This window comes from Podarcis bocagei (assembly GCF_964188305.1).
Source record: "Podarcis bocagei genome assembly, chromosome: 3".
Taxonomy (NCBI): Eukaryota; Metazoa; Chordata; class Lepidosauria; order Squamata; family Lacertidae; genus Podarcis; species Podarcis bocagei.
Window position 1 is genome coordinate 18,964,563 of NC_138127.1, and position 18,405 is coordinate 18,982,967.

Here is an 18,405-nt window from a genome sequence, read left to right on the forward strand (position 1 = left end):
TTGACCTTTTATTATGTTTTAAAGGTACTGGAAGCCGCCCAGAGTGGCTGGGGAAACCCAGCCAGATGGGTGGGATATAAATAATAAAATTATTATTATTATTATCTTCAAAAGATCTGCTTTCAAATGTTAGGCCGCTGAAAACTAGAGCTAAGGCCTTTTCCATTATCATGCCCTAATCACAAAACAGAACATGCAATCTAGAAATATTTGTTTGACACCCACACATTAGAGGTCAATTTATGACAGTTACTCTCTTTTTTATTATTAGTTTCAGCAGTGGCTTTATGGGATTTTATTGTTTTAAATTTAGTAAGATGCATTTATAATCTGTTATGACTGCATCATGGGCCATAGAAATTTGTAATATTGAGTGAGGAACCAGTGACCCTCTAGATGATGTTGGACTCCAGTTCCCAACAGCCCCAGCTAGCATTGTCAAGTCAGAGATGACAGTAGATGTGGTCCAACAACATATTGACGGCCACAGGTGTGTCTCCCACACTTAAAATAAATGTCATACAAGAAATAAATGGAATTTATGCTTTATTCTGTGATACTATTGAGCCATCTTGCATGGGCTTTCAGTATTCAATGTAGCATAGGAATTAGATGACTTAGGAATTTCCTCTCCTGGCTCATATGCAAGGAAACTAAAGGAACTTGTCTGCCAAACAACCTCTAGGGAAGGGAGGCAAAAGGCAAGTTATATTGAGATGGCTCCATAGAATCCCATTAATAGATTTAGTTTGATGTTCCTAAAAACGAACTGGAGAGCCTCTACCAATAACTTTTTCCTCTGAAATGAAATAGAAAGCATGGTGGGAGAAACCACAGCACGGGATGATCCATGCTATTTTTAGAAGCTATTAATGCTATAATAATGATAGTAACAAATTTGTATTTTTATAAATATTCCTGGTATTTTTAGACTATTAAGACTATTGTACTGTATATAGTTCCACTATCCTTTTTTTAATTATATGGATTGTTAAAATAAAATACCTCATCATCTTGGTAGACATTGTGTAGATGTTTTCTTTTTGTAGTTCTTTCCCTCTGCATATTCCTTTCTATTTCATTGTCAAATTTATTAAGCATTTTCAGCTGAGTTTTGGCACGCGTGTATGTGTGTTTGTGTATTAGGTTTAGGATTTTAAGGGCTCAGCTGTAAATGTCACTTATTTCCTATACTGATCTTAAATATTCATTTCCATTCCCTAATCATAATATTGTACATTTACATTATTTGAAGGCAAAATAAAGATAGCATCACAGCTTTGATCATGGCACCACAGGGCTTATTTTCAGACTCAGCAATAAATCATTCAGACAAGAGGAATACATGAAAAGATTAAAGAAATCCAGGAATGAACATAACTGATAGTATATTGCATTAGCTGGTGTACCACTTCCCTCTACTGGATATATCTGACCTCAGCTATTTATTCTTTAGTACAAACAACATCCTCTGGTGGCTAGAAAGCTGAACAGAGAAATAAAAGACTATAGTAAAACAGCTGTTAAGCTACAGAAGCCTAGAGTCATGTCTGCATAATATACTTTTCATTGAATATTTATTTATTGCATCGTTATGCAAATAGCTGGTCCAGCTCATTCCATAATTCTTCATCTGAAAAGAGTTAGCATCCCAGTTAAGGAGTAGTAAGTGTAGTATCTCTCATGTTATATTTTTAATAACTATCACTGAATGTCCCTTACATTTAAATACAGTGAGGGGGAAAAGTATTTGATCCCCTGTTAAATTTGCCTGTTTGCCCTCTGACGAAGAAATGACCAGTCCATAATTGTAATGGTAGGCTTATTGTGGTTGTGAGAGACAGAATAACAACAGGAAAAAACCTAGAAGACAAAAGCCATGTAGCATGACAACCACTGATTTCCAGTGGAATCACCGTTATTTGTTTTCCTGTTTTGTTACTAAGTTGAGCTAGTTTGTTTTCAGAAAGAAAGAAGTTCAGGGATCAGTTAGGTTTTCAGAAGTTAATAAGTAATCTAATGTCTACATCAGTGATATTTCCAAGTATAAGGAAAGAGAGAGATATCTGAAAGTGTCCTCCTAACTGTATATGAAGCAAACCTTCTCATAACCTCTTATTTTGAATACAGGAGGGAAACAAATAAATTGAGTTTCCCCAGTTATTCTCCATTCTCCTAAAAATAAATATTTATTAGGTGGGGTTCTATAGTTGAATGTTTCAGGAAGCAAAATTTATTTATCATTTACTGATTTTTAGTAACATCATTTTCATTACTCAATACTTCAAAGTACATGCTAAAGACTTTCCTAAAAACAGGGCTTCACAGCTTTAATCTTGATTTTCCCCCCACCACCACTTTTTAAATTGTGGCAAAAAATCGTTACAAAATATGAAATTAGTCCTGAAAACATTTGCTTTTGTTGAATAATAATAGTTCAAAGTTCAACACTGAGAAAGAACATTTCCAACAATTAGGCCCTAGAGTATTTTTGTCTGTAAAATTGTTTATACGCATGGTTACTGTATATAGTGACTAAATATAAAGGGCTCCTCTTCCTGTTTTGATAGAAACTGTTTACGTGACATAATAGAATACTATACTATCCACCCATTACTTCAAGGAGTTATGCAGGAAAAGGAAACATCTGTGATTGAGCTCCAAGCTTTTTGCGTTTATGAGACAAAGACTTGTTGAGTATGTGATGAAGAATCATAATAACAGTAGGCGCTTAGCTGATATTTGATTTTTGTACTCTGTTGTTTCTACACTACTGGAAAGTATCTGCTACTCATGGAGGAACAGAGGGAGTTGCCTTATTTAAAGTCAGAACAACAGTCAATCTGGCTCAGCACTGCCTACACCACTGGTCTTCAACTGGTGGTCTGGTGTGTGGTGTAGTGGTTAAGAACAGTAGACTCGTAATCTGGTGAACCGGGTTCGCTTCCCCGCTCCTCCACATGCAGCTGCTGGGTGACCTTAGGCTAGTCACACTTCTCTGAAGTCTCTCAGCCCCACTCACCTCACAGAGTGTTTGTTGTGGGAGAGGAAGGGAAAGGAGAATGTTAATTGCTTTGAGACTCCTTCGGGTAGTGATAAAGCGGGATATCAAATCCAAACTCTTCTGGGAGCCACCAGAAGATCATGGCCTGATCTAAGGAGGATCACAACAGGAGCACTACCACCTGCAGATATTTCACAACCTGCACACACATTCTGCAGGCAGAATAGAGAGCTCTTTGCTGGCAGAGGCTGAGAGGGCTGGGTGAAAGGACACCGCCACCCAGTCCAACTCCTCCCTCCACAACCTAGTGCAAAAGGGGTTTGGATTGCAACCTACAAAATGTTGCTATAAAGATAGCTGTGTGTTGGGGAGATAACTGATTTGTTCTTGTAAAACAGCAAATTTAGCTAGATGTTGGTTTCCATATAGGTGTTATAAAGTAAAGGAGTTTCTAAATCCTACATTTTAAAAACTACCCCCCCAAAAAAGGAGTACTAAATTAAAATAAAAGGAATGAAAATTCAGACTGAATCTCGAGTTTTTAATATATTTCTTATACCACATGCACAATGCGTGGCCTTCGGGAAGCGAGGTTTTGGCACATGGAATTTAGGAAGCAAGATTCTGGCACAACTTAAAGGAGTTTACGATTTAAAAAAAATTGCGAGTTGCTACAGCGGTCCCACACACAAAAATATAATTTGAGGCATTTGACAACGTCCAAGGACCCTGCTCTCATAAACCAGGTCTTAACAGCATGTTTTACGGAAAGTGTCAAGGAAGGATGACTAAAAAGCACTGACGTACACAATAAGATTACCACCTGCCTGTTTCATTTCACTGTTGCGCCCCTTCAGTCATAAGCTGTGCAGCACTGGAGTGACTCAGCTGACCCTTGTCTATAGCACACGAAAGCTATTTGCGCAGATTTCATATTGTTAGACCCTTCATTCAACATCTCAGTTTACTTTGCTCCTTGTGCTGGCAATCAGGGGTAGCTAATCAATAGTTCTTTCCGCGCAAGGTAAGGGTTTCTTTATCCCCAGCAGAGGCCAGTGGGATGAGAACAGAATTTTTTAAAGGGATATTGAAAAATGGATAAGAAACAAGATAGGGCATCTAGCTGGCTTGCCACTGTGGGGAACAGAATATTTAACTAGTCTAGCAGATCCTATTCACAGCAGGTAAGGAGGTGAGTGGCTCTTTACAAGCCTTCATAAAAACATCCTTTCTTTCTCGAAAGTTTATCTTTTTTATTTTGAATTGATAATCCCAATTTGGAAATGAAACGAAACTGCTAATCCAGTGCAGTGTAACACCTAGAGCTGAGCTAAAAAAAAACCCCCAGACCTCTTTGTTTTATTTTCACTTTTATCATTCTTGAAAAATGCCTCCAATTTTTTGGTCTGCCTTCCCTCAGCAAGTGTAGAGCTAGGTGGACTGACCGTCTGACTCAATATAAGGCAGCTTCCTATGTCTGTACATGCACAGCCTGGCTTTTATACAGGGGACTGGGGGGCACCTGTTTATCCTGGAAGGCACCTCTCTGATGCCTCCCCTTTTTCACTGACCTACTCTGCTGCCACAGGGACTTAGCTGTAGGGTTCCAAGACTGCATGTTGCTGGGAAGAGGATCCGACCTGAGATGCTATCAGTTTTAGGGCTTCTTATTCCTGCACTGCCTAAATCTGACAGATCCAGGCTAACTGCAGTCTACACAATGTATTTTGAAGATCACTGCACTGAGAAGGGAAAGAAAACTTACTGGCTTTCGAGTTGGTGTGACTTGAACAGAATGGTAGAATTCTGGCTGGACTCTGCTGCTTCTCTTGATCTTCCTTTTCTTGACCGATGTTTCCTGCTCACTCAGCTGATGCACTTCTACCAGGGGCTGCGTTTCTTCAAGGCGAGGCACGACACGTCTTCTAATGTGGCGGGGACTTGGTCTAAAACCCTGTTTAAAAACACACACGAAAGTTAATAGGGTGTGTGATGCTTCTTCTGCTCTTCTATGTCACAGAAATATTACTTATACAAGGCAGAACTATTGGTTCTATCAGCATTTTAAATATTGGCAAATTACTGACAAGTATTCTCATTAAACCCTTCATTTCCCCCTTTTCATGCTGTTTCTTTTCATGTACAGTCGTACTTTGGTTGTCGAACGGAATCCTTTCTGGAAGTCCATCTGACTTCCAAAAATGTCCGAAAACCAAGGCGCGGCTTCTGATTGGCTGCAGGAGCTTCCTGCACTCAAACGGAAGCCACGCAAGCCGCATTGGGCGTTCGGCTTCCAAAGAACGTTCGCTAACTGGAACACTTTGCGGCGTTCAGGAGCCAAAACAGGCAAGTACCAAGGCGTTTTGATTGATTTATTTTTAAGCATCATTTCACTCGGATGAATGTTAGTAAGGAGATTCCTAATGGGAAAGAAAAGTAAAGGGACACATTCCTTTCTAGACAACCTTCCAAAGCAACATGCCATAGGTAGGCAAAAATGGGCACAGCAACAAATATAAATTATACCTTGTCACTACTGAGTAGTTGAGCCTGAATATACTCAGACACCCCTCTATATCCTACATCCAGACAAGCAAAAAGCATTATTCCAACCAGGCAAAAACACTCACTCAGGGTGCAAAGATGGGCTAGAGGGGGTAGATGGCCATATTTGGCATTTGGACCTGAGGACCTGAGGTTCCCTACCCCTGAGATAGAACATCAGACAGAGCATCTGTAAGAAGTTAAGCAGCTCTCAAAGTGCTTAGAGATACGTGCCAAAGAGGGATTTAAGTGTGTGATTGAATCTTTAAGGAATAATTTAGCCTCCAAGTTTCCAGGCTAACAATTTACTATTTTCATTTTTAAAAATGAATGGATGTCCCTCAGAAAATAATTGGCAAAGTACTGTGCTTAAACACAGAAAGTTATACAGGTGTGGACTTCCCATTTCTTAGTGGACAAAAAATATATTACAACGGGTAAGATCGTTGTAGCTTTAAGACTTCATCTGCTTCTAATGCTGACTCTTGCTCTTCACTCAAAGTCATAATCTTCTACTTATGACTTCACAATTGGATAGGATTATGATGTGCTACGAGGAATAAGGTCCTGGTTTCAAGTGAGTAGTACACATGAGGATGAAGCAAGCTAGCAGCATAATGCAATTGACTTTAGCCTACTTACAGGACAACCCTGTACATGTTTACACAAACCTAAGTCCCATTCAGTTTAATGGGGTTTACTCCTAGCAAACTCGGTACAGTATATTGCATCCTAAATGTTTATGCCCCGACTCATTTGTGTAGTGAATTTTCTGCCTGAATGGAAAACGATGGCTTCAGCAATAGGTTTGAGATGATGCAGACATAGAAATGGCCTGTAATTGCATCAGAAAAACACAGGATCCAAACGCTAGTACAGCAGGCTGCTCAATGTTATCTAGCAGCCGCTGAGTTAGGATAGCAGCAGCCATCAAAGCTAATATGCCAACACTCTTGAAGAAGCCTATGAGCATTTATGGCTCAGGACTCCCATCTCTCAAGGACTGCCTCTCCTCACATGAAGCAACCTAGACCCTGAATTCAGTATCTGAGGCCCTTCTCTGTATGTCCCCATGAGAACAGACCTTTTCAGTGGTAGCAACCCACATATAGAATGCTGTCCCCAGAGAAGCATGCCTGGGTACCTTCACTATCTACTTGTAGACACCAGGCAAGGACATTTCTTTTTGCCCAGGGCCTTGGTCCTTCATTTGGAGAATTTTAGATATCAGTGGCCTCTTTCTGTGAGTAGGATGTGATAGATCTGCCTGTTTTTCATGTTTTTATTTTGTTTTAGCTTTATACTGGTTCTAATATTTGTATTATTTTGTAAATCACTTTGAGTTACTTCTTTTTTAAAAAAAAGCAACTAATAAGTGCAATAAATAATAACAATATTTTTTTTAATGCAAGATGATTTGGGTGTGCATGTATATGTCTGAAGAGGGGGAAAGAGCTGTCATATCCTAAGAACAATTACACTGGCATTGTTTCTCTAAAACCATCACATTATGTTGGTGATTTACAGCAGCAAGGATGGTTAGGGCTTGGTATAGGCAAGTAGAACAGCAATATGTGCCATGTACTCAACAATACAGGGTACTTTTCTCACCAGTTACAGCATGTACTGCAGAACCCTAAATAGTAAAATTTTAAGATATGCAGAATTATGGCTGCAGTCCTAAACACACTTGCCTGGCAGAAGGTTGCCTTAACCTCTGTGGAGCTTATTTCTGTATCAACCTGTGCTGCAAAACTATTCATTTACACAGACATGCCTGTACATAATTATCCATAATTAGTGCCTGTAATCAGTGTAGCATAGGTGGTACACCAATCTGTAGGGTGTAGCCTTGAGGTATCATATGTCAGATCTGCCCACAGCAGTAGCCACAAACCCGGAAGCAAAATGAGAAAAGCCACACAGCGGAGCTTTAGTACAATGGTTGCTGTCCTCTGACATGGGTGCTGATCCAGCTAGTAACTTTTTGACTAGCAGTAATCCACCCAGGGGTTGGCACAGCTGTCATTCAACATGTGAATACTTGCATATCCGAATGTCAGTTACCTGCAAAAGCACTACTGTAGCTGGGAAAAGCAGATGTCTTGAAACACCCTTAAGTCATATATACATGCATAGGAGACCTATCTGCGCAGAAAGAGCTTTTTGAAAAACATGTTTTTAGTACTCCAACTACTGAAAGGACAAGTTGCTTTTTAAGCTGAGCAAAAATTTGCCTCTTTGGCACTAGGAAACATCAAAAGGAAGCTCTGACCTCCTGTAAGGGATTTTCTCTTGCACAACACAAACTACTTAAACCACAGCCTGAAATAGCAAGAGATACGTGATGCTTGATTCAACTAAATAAAATGCAGAACATGAAGCTGTGCAAGTACCCACAAAAGAGAAATTTTCCTGGAAGCAAATTCTACATCTGAAAAATGCTGTGTTTGCATTCTGCTGCGATGTACCAAAAATTCACATAAAATTATGACAGGATCCAATTAAACTAATTCTTTGAACCTTTGAATAGCAGCTCAGCTACCTTGCTCCCATGCTACATAGCAAACTGCTTTGAACCTGATACCAGGTACCAAAGTAGTTGCCATGTGGAACAAGGAGCAGCTGTTCCAAGAAAAAGAATCACACTGGGCTCATGAAAGCCCCTACCATGAACCTAAGGCTTCAATCCTAGGCATCCTTATCTAGGAGTAAGTATCGCTGAGCACAATGGGACTTATTTCTGAGTACAGTAATCATGTATAGGATTGCACTGCAAGAGTGTAAAATAGGGACACCAATCTTTATGCTTCTATTTTAAAAATACCTATTTACATATTAAAAGCAACATCTATAACCAAGGCCCAAACTAACATCAGTATAAAGCTAAATTTCTAACATTTCCATCCATGGGCATAGCCAGGATTTTTGTTGGGCAGGCTTTTGTTTTTTTGGGGCAGAACCTCAGATTTGTATTGATTTGTTGCCCCCCTTGGCTACGCTCATGTTTCCACCTGCTATTTATATGAAAACAAAACTGATCTTAGTTTCTGGCTCAGTTCAAGAAAATACACATTTTATCCTTGAGAATTTGAATATGAGATTATCATAGCGCCAGATGCCAGCATATTTCCATCTTAACTATAAAGCGAGTATCTTTTCCAACACAACCTTTTCTCTATTTTAGAAATATCGTGAGGGTTGCTTCTAAACAAATTAGGCTGCAACTAGAGATTTTATGGGCTGGCTGCAAGACTGGAAATGATTACTAATTTCTCTAAGTTTTGATTTTCAAAAACTACAGTGCATATCTATATTGCCTCAAGTTTTAGGAAGTGGAACTTGGTTTAGCTGTCTGAAAGAATCCCAGCTTCTTTGAACTGAATTAATGTTACCTTAACACAGAAGAATTTAAATTTGAGGATCATGCATTATTTCAGTCGCTGGCTTTGGCAAGGTATAAGCCTAGGTGGTAAAAGTTATATTTAAAGTCAATACAGGGTCAGAATAATTCTGCAGAACGCTTGCTAATATAGTTTAGTTTAAATGGTCTACTTCCAACCCAAAGCTGCCTTACTTTGTTATGGTTTTTCAACATGAAGAGTTCTGATGCCACCCTTTCGGTTTTTCTAAAGCATGCTGAGTCATGTTACTCTACTCTAGAATATCCCTGCATTTTGAAAACGAAAAGGAGGTTTTGGTACAGCCAATTTGTTCCCCACATGGTTGCTAGTCATTCTAGTCAGAAACAGAGGTGTGCTGGTCATAGGTGTGGACAGCACATTTCACTAGGATGTGTACCCAGGGATTTTTTTAAAGGGGGACATGTATCGAATACATACATAAATGGCATTATGCCCAGCTCTTATTTCTAAACTTGTTTTCTTTTTTTACTTCTACAAACCTTGGGGCTCCCTAAACCTGCAGATACCTCTCTCTTCTGCAGGAATGGTGCTGTTTTGTCTCCATAAGGACCACCATCAACCAAAAGGCGTACTGTATTAGGTGCAGCATCTGCCTACTGGAAACTAGAAACTCAGCAATCACACATATCCAGAAGTAAGCAAACCTCCTACAGCTTTATATGGGAAGAGTCCCGTGGATAGAAACTACAGCTGAGAAGACTCTAAATATATGAACTAGCAAAACATTATAACGTAATGTATGGTTACATTATAATAAACACCTATTCATTTTATACTAGTTTACCTGTCATGGCGTCTGCCAAATAATCCTGGGAATTGTGGTTTAGTGAGGGTGGTGAAAATAATTTGTTAGAAATTTCTAGCTCGCCCACCAGAGAACTATATCTCCACAGGTTCCCCGGGGAAATTCTGTCATGTAGATAAGGTAAACGAAGTGTATTGTTTGCACAAACGATACCACTTGCAAGTAAACCTAGTCCCAAGTCCCCACACTGTGAGTGAATCAAAAGAAAAGGAAATATTTTTGCAATGCCTCTTTTTCAGAAGGCAGCATAGGGGGGGAAATGTCTAACTTAATATTCTCTAAAACTGGTATTCTCCACATGAATTATTTCTGACCAACAGACAGAGAACAGGCACTATGTCTTTTGTTTCTCTCATGCACACGTTTTTCTTTCCAAATATATTATTCTAATTCTTCCAAAAAAAGCAAAATAAAAAATACTAGCAAGTTACCAGTTATTGTATAGCCTGTTCCTCTAACATAATATTTTTATTTTTCAACTCTACCTCAGATTACCCAGTCTAGCAGCTAAAAGTTGCATATGAATCTAAGCATTGCAACAATTTTTCTATTATTTTGAACACAATTTTGGAAGACACAATAGTCCGTTGTTTCTTTTTATAAAGGTTATTGACAATGCCTGTGCATATTTATATATAGTACACAAACTGCAAGGGCCTTCATTTACTGACTACTAAAAGAGTATTTGAATTATTACAGAATTGCTATTAAAATAATTAAAGAACCAAAGCCCAAACTTTATGGACAGCAAAATAACAATGCTTCACTTTTTTCCATAAATGCAAAGTTTGGCTAATCCTAAAACTGTCAGATGTAACACTTTAATAAAAAGACAACTACAAAATTAAGTTAGATTACATCTAAAACATGCTTTTGACAACCTTGATAATATCTGAAGAGTTACCTTTTTTATAGCTCGTATTGCAGGCCAAAGTTAAGGCTGTCTGAGTGGCTTTTTAAGCAAGGATTTTGGCGGTCTCCAATTTTGAGGATTTGTAATGTTAACGTCTGATAAACACTTTTAAAAATTCATTAACGAAGTTTTCACTACTGAGTATACATACATTACTGGAGGATATACCTGCAAAGGAGTTCAGGGAGCACTAAAAATTTGAGACAGCTAAAAATGACTGAGGCCTTCTACTCACAAAATGGTGGCAGATGGAGGCAGAGTTTGGCATAATTACTTGGAAATTCCTGATAACATTTTCTGCTGACCTCTAACCCATCTCTAGTTGCTAAATTCTTTGCCACAGTGTTTTCCTTGTGGCAAGGAGTTCCATAGCTGAGCATTCCTCAGGCTGGGGATTCTGTGACTTTAATAGTTATATAGAAAGGAGAATGTTGGCAACTCTAGGTTCTCTCAGCACAGTGCTGTTGCAAGGGGATTAGCTCCTCCTGCACAAAGGTTAGCCCTTTGGTTCCACGGTTAATCACATCCTAACCCTGCCCTATACTAAATTCAGCAAATATAACTGGCATTCCCAATCCATCTTAATTAAGCCTCTGCTTCCACTTATAGCCAAATGAGATAAGAATGGGGGCAGTCGAGTCTTGAGGTGCTAGAACACACTGTATGCTCACTCTGTGACTGGCTTTGGCTCTCCAGATGTTGCTGAATGGCCAGTGGTTGGGGATGGTGGGAATTGTGCAACATCTGGAGGGCCAAAGGTTTCTCACCACTGCTCTGTATGAAAAACCACCTCTTCCCTGATGCAGACTGCTTAATGCAACATCATACGGCAGAAGTAGTGAACCAAAGCCTGAGGACCACATCCTCCTGGGACCCCATGCCAGTGGTGACTGTAGCTATAAAGTGTGAGATGTGATCCACGGGTAGCAGACAAGTACAACATTCCTTGTAATGCTAGAGTGGACATGCAAGGGAATGTTTGGTCCAACTCCAGCCAGTCGAAACCTCCTGTTCCTCCTGGCCTGGAGCATCCTTCCCCTTGCATGTGACCAGAGGTGGGCGCGGCCTTACCTGTCCAGGTAACAAAAGGACAGGTCACAGAGCACTTCCTCCCTTTTTTCTCTTTCTCCTTTCACCTACTTCCAGCTAGGACTGCTCTGTTGGCTTGCAGTCAACAATAGCACAGGGATTGCCCCCCATATGGGGTAAATCCACATGTTGCTATTTGCAACTTTAAGTCTTTAAGCCTGCCTTCAGGATTGATACTGTGTACTGCCTTAACATGAGTAAACTTACTTTTTGTTGACTATGAATAGTATTGTAGTGTTTTTATTCTTTTAAGAGGGATTCAAGGGAACAGCAGGAACGTACAATTCAATCTGAGGCAGACTGAATTGCATAATAGTAAGAGGTTCTAACGAGCCTGCAAGCAGCTTTCTACTGTGTGTGAGAAGGGGAATGTAACTCTGCTACATGCAACTACATGCTACATGCAACTACATGCTACATGCAACTACATGCTACTAACTCTGCTAGTGCAAGTTAGGAAGGATATTAATAAGCAATATATCCTCTCCTGCCACCCTGAACATTCCCACATAAAGGAGTGTGCCTATCTCATACATGCTCTCTCTCACACACATACATACAGGAGACATGCACAAACCTCTCTGTGCATTATAGTGCTATGTTTTAAGTTTATTTTTCTCCCTTTTTTGCCGCCATTTCATAAATCAGTGCAGCTGGGTGGAGGGAGAACAGTCTTGCTAAGGACTGAGCTGCCTCTGCTGTATAGCAATCTTATCGTTCTTCCGGGAGCAACCCATGCCAACTTCAAGAGAAAGGGAAAGCAAAGATTCAGCATTTCATAACGAAAGATGGTTGAGGTTCAGATATAAGCCGCTAGGGGATATACGCTCTTCCAGCGCCCATTAGCCAAGGCCAAAGCATCAGTGACATAATGCATTAATTGAACTATGATTCAACATTGTTTCCCCATTAGTGCTCTGCTCTCGGTGGATTTCACTGTGAGGACGTCAGGGTCACAAGGCCTGATGAGAAAACCATTTCGAAGGCGGTGTGCTGCTTCCCATCACTGTACTATATAACTGTCCTAATGAACAGGATAACAACAATCAATGCAGAACCTAAAGAAGATGAACACTATTGGGTATTAGTTCTGTTTTGTAGATTGGTTTTCCTTTGACTCGGCATGCAACAATGCATCATGAATACGGCTATGGGTCCCCCCCCCAATAAGAGTAGCATAGTGCCATGTCTCAGGAGCACAGTGTTCTATTAGTAAAAGAGTATTAGATTAGGATTAGTAAAGGTAAAGGGACTCCTGACCATTAGGTCCAGTCGTGGCCGATTCTGGGGTTGCGGCGCTCATCTCGCTTTATTGGCCGAGGGAGCTGGCGTACAGCTTCCGGGTCATGTGGCCAGCATGACTAAGCCGCTTCTGGCAAACCAGAGCAGCGCACGGAAACACCGTTTACCTTCCCGCTGAAGCGGTACCTATTTATCTACTTGCACTCTGACATGCTTTCGAACTGCTAGGTTGGCAGGAGCAGGGATCGAGCAACAGGAGCTCACCCCATCGCGGGGATTCGAACTGCCGACCTTCTGATCGGCAAGTCCTAGGCTCTGTGGCTTAACTCACAGTGCCACCCGCGTCCCTTCAGATTAGGATTAAGCAGACCCAAATTCCAATTCCCTCTTATCCAGGAAGCCCACTGGATGACCTTCAGTCAGTACCTAACTCTCTGCTTTACCTCACAGAGTTGTTGAGGGGATAATATTTGGGGTGGGGCGAGATATAGGATTGCAGCCTTGCTCACTCTACTATACCAGATCTCCAACAATCATCTGTTTGAATGTTTTCTCTGTCCCCTGCTCAATCATTGCCAAGGGAGGCCAGCTTTGTTTAATATTTTCCGCCTTTATCCAGACAGTAATTGTGAAGATAACTGCTGTGTGTAAGTAGAGACTGTGCTGGAGTGATAAACCAAGACAGAGGCACAATTTGCGGGGGGGGGGGGGAGGAGAAGAGTATCTGTCTGTTGTGTCAGTTTTAGGCAGTTCCTGTAGCATGGAAGGCATTTAGTTAGCACTTGAGTCATTACTCCCCTTCAGTTCACAGGTCCTTAAAACATTTGTGTCAAGTTTCTGGATTATGCCATCTGCACAAAAAGTGAACTCCCCTATCTGCAGAGGCAGGCAATCTTTGTTCACAAAAGATACACTAAGCCTATTTCATCATTGCATATAAGCTTGCAGAGCTATAAAAAGGGACCCCCCCCCCCATTTTGCTTCAATTGGGAGAAAGAAGCACCATTCTCTGCACAATTTTGTGCATGTTCCCACCAACTGCTTATCAAATGGTCTGACTGGTCTTGTGAAAATTTTTTGTAATGTAAGGAACACACTTTCTCTTTATCTATCTAGTTCTCTCTCTCATATATATTTTATACATTTCTATCTATCAGTCCATTACTATTTCCATCTCTCTTTCTATTTGTTTCTAACTATCTCTCTCACTCTCTCCCTTGCTAGCCGTTTCCAATCACATCTACCATAAGAGCTAAACTGAATGAGCAATTGACAAAACAATTATTTCTTGTACAGTGGTGCCTCGCAATACGAAATGAATCCGTTCCACGAGTCTCTTCATCTAGCGGTTTTTTCGTCTTGCGAAGCAACCCTATTAGCGTCTTAGCAGATTAGCGCTATTAGCATTTTAGCACTATTAGCGTTTTAGCGGGGGGGAAGCGGGGGGAAATCGCAACACTCGCAAGACGTTTTCGTCTTGCAAAGCAAGCCCATAGGGAAATTTGTCTTGCGAAGCAGCTCAAAAACGGAAAACCCTTTCGTCTAGCGGGTTTTCCGTCTTGCGAGGCATTCGTCTTGCAGGCACCTCTGTATTTTAAAGTTAATTCATGTGTCAGGATGGGGAACCTGTGAACCTATAGATACTGCTGGACAACAACTCCCATCACCCCTGACCATTGGTCAAAGTGGCTGGGTGTTAGAAGTCCAGAAACATCTCCAAGTTCACAGATTCCCCATCCAAACTTGGTATCTTGCTAGCCATTTACACAGCATCGCTGGCTGAAATCATGTCCATCATAAGAGATAAAATTTTATGTGGGACTGAGAGTACAGTACTTCTCTATATTACACATTAATTCCTACCTACAGCAGGATTTATTCTAATTATTGCAGGGAAACCTTTTATTTTCATATTCAAAAACATTTCCCCCCTTGACCTTGTTCCTTGAACCTTCCGCGCTTAATGGAATGCATTTCCAACACCCTAAGGCAGAAATGTGTCCAAATACAATTATTCCATCTACTGAAAAAAATAAATCCTTTGAATAGACAGAAGCTTGCATTTGTCTGTGTCTCTCCTTGAATGCACTTTCCCCAAATCAGACACAGAACTATAAATTCAGCTTAGAGGCTTTTCTGATTTTCCTTTTCATCTGAGTTAGTCGTACACTCAGCAGCTTATAAATAACCCTGGGATTCTTCTACTGAATTATAGCAGAAGACTTCCAAGGCTATTCATTATCATTCTATAGTGGCAACAAGAATGATATTTTTAGCTGGTTGTCCTGTTAAGCAGAAAGTGGGTTGACTGTGATAATGGGTCACACACGGAAGATGGCTTTTTTGTACGAGGCAAGAAGGAAATGTTTGTCAAAAATGAAGAGGTTGTGGGGAAGACTATACTGAGCTAAACATTCAGCAGTTGGAGTTTTCTGTTATCAACATTACCAATAGGATTTTTTTTATTTCCGTTTGCTTCCCTGGGTGACCTATTTTTTGCACCAGACATGCATAAGCATCTTATCTACATGACAACTGAATACATAAATGTCATCTCCTGTAGTGACAGTAACTTTTCAGCAGGCTAAGCAGCAGATGTAAAGTCTGTGAAATGCAAATGCTACCAAAATGCATTTATTCGGTATAAAACTAAATATGCGCAGTCATCTCCCTGCAACCAGGATAATAACAAATACAAATTTGGTTCCATTACGCAGGGAGCAAAATCCTGTCACTAGCAATTCTGCTAAATCAAAAAACCCTTAAGTGACAGCTGAACCAGGTCAATTGCCACGAATATCTCATCTTGGACACTGCTATATGGTACAAAATGTTTTAGGCTACAACACTAACACTTTGAATAATAAATCCAATTCAAATGTATCGGCAGTTTTGCACATGATGTCAGATCAGATCTTCTATAGCTTGATCTGAGTTTATTAAAAAGCCTGTTTTCGCACATCATCACCCCACATGTTCACTGAGAGATTAATGGCTGTCTAGTGACCTAGGAACTGGGATGACACTTTAGAAGTTAATTTGGTTCCCAAAGAGGTTAGCGGCTCTAGAAGAGTTTTTCACTATGGATATAATCAAGTAACTTCCAAAGTAGTAGATTAAAGCAATTCAAATAGGTAATATATATTTGTAGGGCAGTCACTTTAAGAATACTAATACTTAATTTATAACACAACTTCCTTACAATCCTTTTCAAGTGTATGTTACATGAATTCATACCCAAATCCTAATTTCTAAAAGGGGAGGTGCTGTGGCTCAAGCCTGCATGGAAACTGTTTTCCCTTCAAGGCAAAGGTATGGGATCTGGTTCTGACTTCTCCTTGGGGAAAGTCATACAGCATAAGATCATAGAAATTATGGTGGTTGTCACTAATTATGATGATGATGATGATGATGATAATAATAATAATAATAATAATAATAATAATAATAATAATAATAATATCACCACCACCACCATCATACTATATATCCATAGTGAAATCAGTTCTTCAAAATGGCATCAACAGGCTTTGGGAGAACCACCAAGTTTACAGAGGTACCAAAAATATTTTTGGAAAAATAACACTTGGGACTCAATCCAGATTCAGCCAACGGGCCTTTGCAGAGTGGTAGGGCCAGGCAGTAATAGCAGGTTTGGTGGGGGCATGATCAGGACTGGTGCTGTTGCTTGACAGCAATGGGACCAGACCTGTTCAGCTCCTCCTCGCCTCCAGAAATCCCCATTTTGGGGGCCCCTGATGCCTGTTGTCAGTGGGCATCCCATCAATGGCACACTCACCTAGCTGAGGGGCCATGCCAGCAGAGTGATGCTTAGCCAGCAGAGCGACACCCCCACCCAATTCATACCCACCCATTAAGGGAGGGTTTAACTGCTCTTGCAGGAGGTGGAACTCCAAAACAGCTCAGTGAGGAATGAGTGTGATGAGAGGCCACTGAATGCTTGATTGAAAGTGTCTGTTGTGAAGGGAGGGGAATGGAAATCCTGAACAGGAACACTCTGCACTGTAATATTTTGTTTCAGGCTCCACTTGTTACTGTTTTAAAGCTCAGGCACTAAAGCATGCACCCAAACCAAGCAACTCTGATGTTCCCAGGCTCATGGTTAAGACCTACTGATTGCATCATTTTGCTAATTGTGTAACATAGAAGACCATTTGAATTTAGTCCCAGTATATATAGGGGCTTTGGTGGGAATCAAAAATTGGCCAATTTAGTTTGATGAATTGTGTTTGCATTGTGCTACATTGTACTAATGATTAGATATATGATAAGCAGTATCATGGACACTGATAAAGTCAGCAGCGCCAGGACCTTGTCTGAAGAATAAATTTGCACACAAGCTTCTTTGTCCTGCTGCTGTTTGAGACCATGGATTGCTGACTTTAACAGAGCAGACTCTGATTAAGTTAGGATAATGCTTATGCAGCCATGCAATGTGCTCAAGGTTTGTGATACCAGATCTCTGTTTGCCCTCCACACCTTATCACTGTCAGAGGTGTGCACCAGATTCAGCCGAGGCCAAATCAGACATCTTAGGAGGACTTTGGGCGAGTCAGGTAGGGACAGGCACAAGCCACTGAGAGTCAGGTTGGATAGGCCCAGAACGATCTGTGGCTGCCGGGGGCGGGAGAGAAAGGAGAGGAGGGCAAAGTGGGGAAATCACAGGAAAAGGGTCAAGTCCTACCCAACTGGTGGGTGCCTCTTCCCAAGAGGAGGGAGGCTCAACACTGTGGCTTTCACCCTGCCCCACAAGATCAATGCCTGCACTCCACATCAATCTTGTAGGTGTAGGTGCTGCTTTGTAAGGGGCTTTCATGCAGAAACGCCACTTGTGAAGCAGTACCTCTCAGGATCAAACCCTCCTGCAGTGTGCTGGGTCCTCCTCCTTCACAAGCGTTTTCCTTTGTGTGCAGGGAAACCACTAGCACTTAACAGCTGGTAGGGCCCAATCCTGCAGAGTACTGGTACAACTCCCTGGCCCTTTTCAAAACCCAATGTGTTAAAATAGGATTTTAAAATTACCTTGGGGATGGATTCAGGCATATCAACCCCCAAAGTTGGACCAAAGTTGTTGAGGTTTGTTTAGGGCAGCTACCGATTTAAGCTCTGCCCCCCCCCACAGCACCCGAAATGCCCAGGAACCGCCTTGCTGACTGCAAGCACCCCTGCTGCCCAGAATTACAACCCCCAACACACAACAGCCAGTGTGCTGCACTGCAGAGACTCGTGCCACCCCTACAGACACCTATGGTGCCCTATGCCCTCCCTCCTGGTGCGGACTGCCCCCACCGTGCCCAGCTACCTACGCTACTGGATTAGGACATCACTGGATGAAATCTACCCAATCTGGGCCACAGGGTGG

At 41.1% G+C, this 18,405-nt stretch overlaps 2 protein-coding genes across 6 annotated transcripts in view; one reads left to right on the forward strand and one right to left on the reverse strand.

Annotated features, from left to right (window-relative positions):
- LOC308583243 (dystonin-like) overlaps positions 1-18,405 on the reverse strand; it is a 313,796-nt gene that overhangs the window by 289,601 nt on the left and 5,790 nt on the right. For all 5 annotated transcript variants that reach the window (XM_081187021.1, XM_081187022.1, XM_081187032.1 and 2 more), the window contains exon 3: positions 4,770-4,958. In XM_081187021.1, the coding sequence (XP_081043147.1) occupies positions 4,770-4,958 (189 nt within the window). The remainder of the gene's footprint in view (positions 1-4,769; positions 4,959-18,405) is intronic.
- ZNF451 (zinc finger protein 451) overlaps positions 9,520-18,405 on the forward strand; it is a 54,643-nt gene continuing 45,757 nt past the window's right edge. Inside the window, exons 1-2 of the mRNA XM_081187064.1 lie at positions 9,520-9,607; positions 9,867-9,898. The gene's annotated coding sequence lies outside the window, so the exon portion shown is untranslated. The remainder of the gene's footprint in view (positions 9,608-9,866; positions 9,899-18,405) is intronic.